Source organism: Malus domestica, chromosome 13, assembly GCF_042453785.1.
Source record: "Malus domestica chromosome 13, GDT2T_hap1".
NCBI classification, from domain to species: domain Eukaryota; kingdom Viridiplantae; phylum Streptophyta; class Magnoliopsida; order Rosales; family Rosaceae; genus Malus; species Malus domestica.
The window spans coordinates 32,351,256-32,360,092 of record NC_091673.1 but is presented as its reverse complement, the minus strand read 5'-3'; the positions used below and the strand labels follow the sequence as shown (position 1 = coordinate 32,360,092).

The 8,837-nt window shown below is 35.3% G+C and overlaps 1 protein-coding gene across 1 annotated transcript; it reads left to right on the top strand.

Moving 5' to 3' along the window:
• The first annotated feature begins 6,236 nt into the window (after window positions 1–6,236).
• Window positions 6,237–6,850, top strand: LOC139190940 (uncharacterized). Its single transcript, XM_070811432.1, has 2 exons — window positions 6,237–6,704; window positions 6,842–6,850. The coding sequence occupies exons 1-2, from the start codon at window positions 6,237–6,239 to the stop codon at window positions 6,848–6,850; spliced, it is 477 nt and encodes a 158-aa protein (XP_070667533.1).
• Window positions 6,851–8,837: the final 1,987 nt, after the last annotated feature.

The following is an 8,837-nucleotide window of genomic DNA, read 5'->3' as shown; positions in this document are numbered from 1 at the left end:
TAAAACCGTTTTACAAGCATAGTGGGAGTATCATATACAACTAAATCAATCACATGGACCAATAGTTGTAATAGGACCAAATTGTTTTAATAAGATTAAAATGCTTGCTTATATGTGATGAGACCTAAAACCCTCAACCAAACCATTATTAAGTTGATAAGCGTGAGAGTGCTTTGAACACTCTTTCATGGCCTTCCACCATGGTAGGCTCCGATCGTTTGTGACTCGTACACCAACTTCACCCTATCATGGGGGAGTACAAAGTGCGTGCTTACACTCAGGAGGAGTTCTATATGCATACATGATGTTGTGAAGGTAGGCAACGAGAATGATCAACATTCATATCATTGTGAGGTTGTTCTTGAACCCCTACTCGAACTTGCATGGTGGGAATGACTTAACTAAGTGCAATGGAGCCAACATCATATCATTGAGGGGTGGGCTTGTTAATGATGAGTCTTCCATACCCTACTAAGAGTTTCCTCTAAAACTCTCGAATTCCGATAAGGGATGTGGAATTTGCCAAAAATAGTGGGTGGTGCTATTTGATTTAAAGACCCGGATCAAATGGCTTAAAATCAATCAATTTATATTCGTTATGTATTTATTTACCAATATATTTCCAAACGCTATCCAAAACTTGACAAAGAAAAAGCCGAAAGCTTTAGTTTCCGGACTTGGTACTACAATCCCATAGATTGTCTTTCGTGGCTTGTATATGTACCTAAGTAGTCTCATCCTCGTAATCTTCCTATTGATAATGTATCATTGGAAGAACATGTTAGATAAGTCTATCATAAAGAGGACAACACTTTTAATGTCATAATTCTTCAATTACAAATTGTTGTATGAAGAAGTAAGAGTTGCTTTGAACAACCCTTAGTTAACGCAAACATTAGTGCTCGTTTCTTTGTTACATGAACAAGGAACTTGAGAAGTAAGCACAAAGGCATGGACACTTTACGTGCCATGATTCTTCACTTACAAATTGTTGTATGAAGAAATGAGAGTTGCCTTGAACAACTCTTGAAAGTTTGCAATTGTGTTTGGAACATAATGGTTGGTTGACAAAAATAGTCCATCAACATGGACTTATGATGATTTTGAATCATTGAGTGTTGAAGTGTTAAACCACTTCTAGAGACAGAAACTAGGCAAGGACTTCACTTTCGTGTCCCTATCCAAATGGTTCACTAAGTTTATTGTAAATTATATAGTGAACAATAACCACATGCTCCAAGGTAGTCGAGAAGGATTTATAAACCGTCTCAGTTGAATGGTTTGAACTTTATGACTATGTCATAGAGTTACACCTCTTAATTTGAAAGAAATAAAAATGAAAATCCTTATGACAACATTGAGTATACATATGACATGTACTCAAGGAAATGGTAAAGTACCATTTGACCCGAAATAGGGAAACCTTTAATAGCTAATTGGTAGCTTAAGGTGACTACAATCAAAGAGATTGGTTGACTTGAAAGAAACCATCTTTGACGTAGTATTGGTTTCAATTAATTCAAAGATTGCTGGCTACAATTAAATGGTGATTCAATGTTTATTATGGGTTTCCGAAACCATTATTAAGATAGTCTTGATAATATATGTCTAAAACTATGAATCAAAAGACATGTAAGTTGTAGAGATCCATCCATCATGAATCTTAGCAAGCTAGTGGGAGCTATAAGCATCTTATGAGAGAAAGATCAAATCGTTTGATTTCTCATACAGATGTAAATGATGTTGGAGATATGCCCTGAAAGTCAATCTTTGGAAGAAACCTTTCAGGACAATGTCTATATGTATGGAAAACTCTAATACATCAAAAGGCAAAGTCACTCATTAGGACTATCTCAATAAACGATATACGTCCTAAAGAGTGAATCCATGGACAATGGATCGATGGAAGAAGTAATCTAATGATGTTAGACTGCAGAGACCTTCTTCACATAACCATGATGTCCAAAAAGGTTCCTAGTCATAGAATTGTCGGGAGGACACTGACATTACATAGACCAGTACATACTATGTCCCCTTCCAATGGGAAGGATGGAAAGTCTCATGCCATTCGTGTAGTGACACTAAGACAAGTATGTAGGTGCTCATTTTAGGAATGAGTTCACTGAACACAATCAAACGAGAGTACTTGCATGGAGGTCTACTCACATGTCAAGCAAGGAACTCTACTGGTTGGAATAATCTAAGTAATCATTTGACCTGAGACATCATAGTTGTCTTGGGGATACGTTGCTGATCATTTGATAATGAAACGTGACCACATCTCATCTTGGATGTGTTCTATGCATTGTTGGGGTCAGTGATTTATTCTCAGAGGCATGTGAATGATCAATAAGGGATCTCTAATCCTCGTTATGAGAGGATGAATACTCTAAGATATGATTAAGGAATCTTCGGCCGAAGTATCGAGCGTAATGATGGAAAGCATTCCTATACGACTCAATAGAATCATATAACTTGATAAAATCACATTGGGGGTTTGACATTAAATATCCATACCCTAGTAATGTGATTGTGAGTTTTGTATTAGAGAAGGATCAAATTACATTGTAATTCCAACTGAATAGGTTCTTCGAACAAATTCTACATTAGCTTGGGTAGCCATGATATATGGTTAGATGTCACTTATGGCTTGTGAGTTCTTCTAGATGATTAAATAAGTATTCATCAAAGAAGAAGGAGAATTAAAAGTAAGTTTTAATTCACTAAGTGATTGGATAAATAATAATCAATTGGATTGTTACCAATCACCTCACTGCCTTGCTAATTAGAACCTAAAATGATTGTACACCGAAACACCCTTGTGGTGAGACAACTAAAGGATGATGGAATTAATTAATTGGATTAATTAAGTGTTATGATTAATTAGAAAGTCTAAAGAAATCATATAAACTATAAAAGATCATTTAGGACTTAAAGAAAAGTTCGGGTTCATTCGGGCCCATTGGGCCCAAACGAATTGGGTCTTTTTATTCAAGCATAGAATGACTTGAGATGATGAAAGCCCAAAGTCCAAACCCACACTAAGGGGGCCGGCCAATCAAAGTGAAAGGAGAGAGAGGGAGTCAAGTGGTTGACTCACTTAGTTGACATTTATAAAGGAAGTTTAGTGAAAACGTTTCATTAGGGTTTTTGTGTGTTCTTTTCAACTAGAGAAAACAAAAGTCTATCTCTCTCTACACTCCAAATAGCCGGCCACCATAAGGGAGAAATAGCTAATCATCTTTTCTCCTTTTTGGTTATTCGAACATCCATCTCACTACACTAGTGGGTGTGGATCTTTAGAGGTCTTCTACTTTGGAGACTAGAGGAGAATCAAAGGAGCTCTAAATCTATCAAGGTGGAGGAAGCAAGGAGGGAGGCTAGACTCAAGGAGTTCCAAGAACAAAGAACTTGGAGGTGGTCCATCCTTGGTCTTAAGTCTAGATCAAGAGGTATAAAACTATACCTTCACTTTGTTCTTCAATATTTTCATAGATGCATCATTTAAGAACCTATGCTTCTTGAAGGGGATTTGCATGACTATAGCTTTGACATTATGTTATAACATGCTTCCGTTGCTAATGTATATAAATTTTGAATTGTATATGCATGCTAGTCACTAGAAATCCCACGTAAATCTCATTATTTCCCTTCAAGTGGTATCAAGAGCCAAAGGTTTATATTTGATGTGTGCTTTTGGATTTTATGCATATGGGTTTTAATTTTATGTTTGACATATTAGTTCTTCATTCAAAATATGTTTATCTTTTGTTTTTCAAAGGTTGAAAAATGTGTTTCAAGAGTTGAAAAAGATATGTATGCAAAAAGTGTTTTGGATGCATGAATGAAGAGTGAGTTTTTGAACAAAATTTGGGGCTTATGTACCATAGGGGAGGGCACGGTTTTGGGGGGATTTTTTGGTTTGTGTTTGTGTTTTATTTTAAGTCACACACACACACTTTGAAGCTAGAAAGTAGAGGCCTTGTCGCTTTTGTTTTTTGGTTTGAAAAATCACCAAGAAAGTACAAATCTTGAAATTGTTTTCATGGTTTTGTTCTTGGTGTTCATGGTTTTGATTTTGATGTAAAAGGTTTTGTTTTAGTGTTCATACTTTGTTATTTGAATTTGAATGGTAAACTTGCTATCAATAGCTTTCCTTTGATTGACTCAATCCTAGACTTGACTAGGAGACCTTACACCCATCATACCTTTTTAAGCCAACTTGCACAAGTGATGACAAGGAAAAGCTAGGGCTTTTGCTTTATTTTGAAACTAAGGGAACAAGATAGGACCTCTCCCTATCCCCATCACATAACCGGCCACCCTATTGATGGGTCCTCTATGTGCTATTTTGTAATTTAAAAGTTGATTATACTTTCTAGTATTTACGGTTTGACCCATACCTTTCTATCATTGCATTTCGGCCCACCTCTTTATGAGTTTAAAATATTATGTTTTAATTTTGTTTGTAGCTTAAACTCATCATATAATTATGCCCATATGTACTAAATCTAAATGATTATGTTGCATTCCAATTTAATTATTTAATGTGATTAAGTAGTTAGTAAAATGGTTGACTATGGACTTGTGCCTTAAACGATAATTGACCTATAAGAAAGGCCGCTAAATTCAAATGGTTTGAACCTTGGGAATGTGTTTTAATTTCTATTTCAATTGGACCTCAACATGTTAGACATTAATCTTTCTCTCCCTCTTAGTATATGTAATTTGTACTAATCGGTTTGTAATTCTTATTACTTCTTTATCTCTTTCAATAGTTGATTCCCTCTAGTACTATACTAGAGTTTCTTTAACTATTGGTAAGGAAACATATTAAAAGGGGTTTTCATGAGATTAAAGATTTGTTGGGTCCAATGCCCTAATTAGCAATGAATGATTGTCTTTCGTTTCTAATGGCTCAATGAAAAATGTTTTAATTGGATTGAAAGCGCGTAATTAAAACGATACATTCCTCCTAGATCTTATTCAACAATGTTGGCTCGTTAATAAGTCCATAGTCATCCAAAGAGCCTAAGATAACTATAAAGTCCAAATTTAAAGGAATGCAAAAACCTTAGTAGTAGTAGTTACGTCCAATATTTGAAAATTTTGATTTTTGATATTGATTTGTTTTTCTCAAAACAAATAGTGGGAGTATCATACGCTACTAAACTAAAATGAACACAATTAGTAGTGATATATATCTCCAATATTTTGAAAAATTGTTTTGATATTGATTTGTTTTACGAAAACGAATAATGGAGATATCATATGCTACTAATTTCATTTACTTTGAACTAGTAGTTGTAATAGGACACAATTTATTATAATTTGATTAAATAAATAAAATGATGAGACCTTAAAATCCCTCAACCAACATCCAATATTAAGTTGAAAGCAGAGAGGTGCTTTTGAACACTTCTTCGTGGCCTTCCACCATGGTAGGCTCCAATCGTTTATGACTCATACACCGCCTTCACCCTATCATGGGGGAGTTCAAAGTATGTGCTTATACACAGGAGGAGTCTATTTCAAACATTTGATGTGGTGAAGGTAGGCAACGAGTATGGCCGACATCGTAACATCGTGAGGTCATACTTGGACCCCTATCCGAACCGGCATGGTGGGTCAAAACTTAACTAAGAGAAATGGTGCCAACATCATATCATTGTGAAGCATTGTTCTCTATAGGCCAATTAGATGGGTAATCACAAGAGGTTGTTGTGAATGAGTAGTTTTACCCTCTCATTATTATTTTTGCTAGCCGACATCGTATCATCGTGAGGTGGGCTTGGTAATAGTGAGCCTCCCATAACCCGCTAGGAGCTTTCATTGAAATCTCCCGGATTCCATCTTGAGGGATATGGAATTTGCCAAAAATAGTGGGTGGTGTCATTCGGTTTAAAGACCCGAATCGTTTGACTTAATCAACAATCAAACTAATTTATTTTATTGTTATGTATTTAGAAATGGTTGGAAGCACACTTGCAAAGATACTCGACAAGCATTGCCTTGAGGGGCACAATTTCCCATCTTGGTATCGTAATGTCAAGATTCTCCTAACCTTGGAGAAAATTGTTTACGTACTAGACAAGGCTCCACCTCACATACCTCTTGGCCCTGAGGCCACTGAGGATGAACGTGCTAAGTATGACAAGCACGTTGAGGATGATACACAAGCCAAGTGCTATCTGTTGGCTTCCATGAATGAGGAGCTGCAGAGATAGCATGAGGGTATGGACAGTGCATCCTCCATCATACTCCATCTTACGGAGTTATATGGTGAAGGGACGCGCAATCGTCGCTTTAGCACTGTCAGTGAACTTGTGAAGACCAAAATGGTGAAAGGAGCCCCAGTGAATCAACATGTACTGAAGATGATTGTACTCATTGAACAATTAGAGAACCTAGGGACTCCACTTGATGGGGAATTGGCCCAGGACTTCATCTTGGCTTCTCTTTCTGATTCATTCTTGCAGTTCGTCATGGACTACATCATGAACAAGATGGATAGCACTCTTTCTGGGTTACTAAGCATGTTAGTAACCGCTAAGAAGACTATGAAGAAAGAGAACGTTGTAGGGACTGCTGTAGTAGCTTACAACAAGCCATCCACTTCCAAGGCTAAGCCGAAAGGCAAAGGCAAAGGAAAGGAGAAGAAGTCACCCACTCCTAAGGCACAAGGAGGAGTGAAGAAAAAGAAGGCAAAGAAGCCCAAGGGGACTTGCCACCACTGTGGAAAGGACGGGCATTGGAAGAGGAATTGCAGGTTATACCTTGCATCTCTGAAGGACAAGCCACAAGGTATGGTTTTGTTCTTTTCTTTAATTCTAATTGTTAGATCTTCTAATCTTTATATTTGATATAAAATGCTAATCACTTATGCAATTGTATGTAGGTGATGGAGCCAAGTAGAAGATGGACGAGCAAAGAAAAGGAATGGAATGAAGGGTTCGGCCATTATCTTTTTGCTAACTACTTAGGAAGTTTTTTAGGCACATTAAAGATAGTCTTTAAACTTTCTTATTCTGCTAAGAACTTATTATTTGGCTTCATATGATGGAAGACCGACTTTTGGTGCCTATATGAAGGTATATAATTAGTCTCTAATGTAGGAGCTAATTCTTTTGTATTAAAACATTATGAATGTTTAACTTATCATATCAATGTAATGTGATGAATGCCTTCTACTAAATTTGTTCCTCAAAGTAGTATTATGAATTGAAAATTGTCTTGTTGTATTCTAGTTGAGATACAAGAAATGTATCACTTATATAATGCGATATCCAAGCTTTGGATTTATCAATTAAGGATAGATCTTACATGTTGGCCATAGATGGATACAATGAATCTTTAGATTTGGTTCCAATTGCCTACATATGAGTTCTATATGAATTGAGAAAGTATACAGATTCCTTTCTTGAAGAAAAGGAATATCACATTATAATGACATAAGTAATACATAAGAAAAACGTTTCTTAAATGGTTATCACTTACTTAACCACAATAACCAAGATCACTCTTGGTTCAATTAGTAGTTTCGAACAACTAATTGGACATTCTTAAATTGTTTTAAGAAATGTCAAATATGTTAGTGATCAAACCAATGATGAAGTATCTAAATCTATAAAAGGTTTAAAGACTTTAGTTACTTAATAACAAGATATGAACTTAGTGGAGTTGGAACAATAAGCTTAAAAGGTTCTAAGCTACTCCACAATGTCCTCTACCCGTATACTTCATAATTATACACTATGAATGTATAATACGATTTCTCATTAAGGTCATGAGAAACAGTGGGAGGTGAGAAAAAGGATATAAACTTGAATATGATTGGTTTATAAGTTGTCTAAAATTAATAGTGCATCACTATTATTAATGAGTTTGTAATTTTAATTGTTAAAAGGTCTCAAACTCTTCGAAGCTTTAAAATCGATGTTGTGTAACATTCTAAGAATAATCTATGAATGTTGGTTTCACCAGCCTAGCATAAAATGGTTATATGTTGGGAGTTGTCCATCATTCTCTTTTACGAGAACAAGCTAAGTACAAAGCAAATGGACAAGTTAAGGAAACAAAAGGGAATAGTTTCAAAATGAGTCACAACATATAGTTTAACAACAAGACAATCCGATTTCGACACCTCATGTAACTATAATGCTCTATGTAGTTTTAATAAGGAATTAAATCAACCACCTAGTCGGAATGGTTGAATTCCTATATCCTTAGTAGGAGCCATGCTTCCACTAATGATTTGGATAATTCTTATATGACTACTTTAAAAGGTTTTAGTATGAATAAAACTAGAAATATGATGTTTGACACCATATAGTTTAAATGAATGGACTTGATAAAAACAAGTCACACATATCAAATGGGATTACTTGAGAAGGAATTCTTTTGTATATGTTCATTTAAATAACTTGTGTTAGCTAGAGTTGTTGATTGTCCAAAACTGTTGAGACATCATCAATAAGCCATTGGATCTTAAAGATTGTCAATAGATCCAAGACAAGTTAGTGGGAGCTATATGCATTCAAATCAAGAAAATATAAATGTTATGTTTTCTTAAGGTTTCGAATGAATGCTTAGTTACAACAAGGTCAGTGGGAGTGATGTTATACTTTTGAGCAACATATTATGAATGAAGTCTATTTGATAGACGTAATAAATATTGATGTTACTCTAAATGACAAATTGTGACAAGGTCAATTTTGAAGTACAAACTTAACATGAACTTATTGATACAGCAAAGTTGTCTCAAGAAAAGTTGTATAAGGAAATTGAATCTCAAACGTTGAAGATTTGAGAAAGTATTTCTACATATTTTAGAAAAA

What these genes read in the sequence shown, in the direction of transcription:
- LOC139190940 (XM_070811432.1), top strand. Translation starts at nt 6,237, where the DNA reads ATGGACAGTGCATCCTCCATCATACTCCATCTTACGGAGTTATATGGT.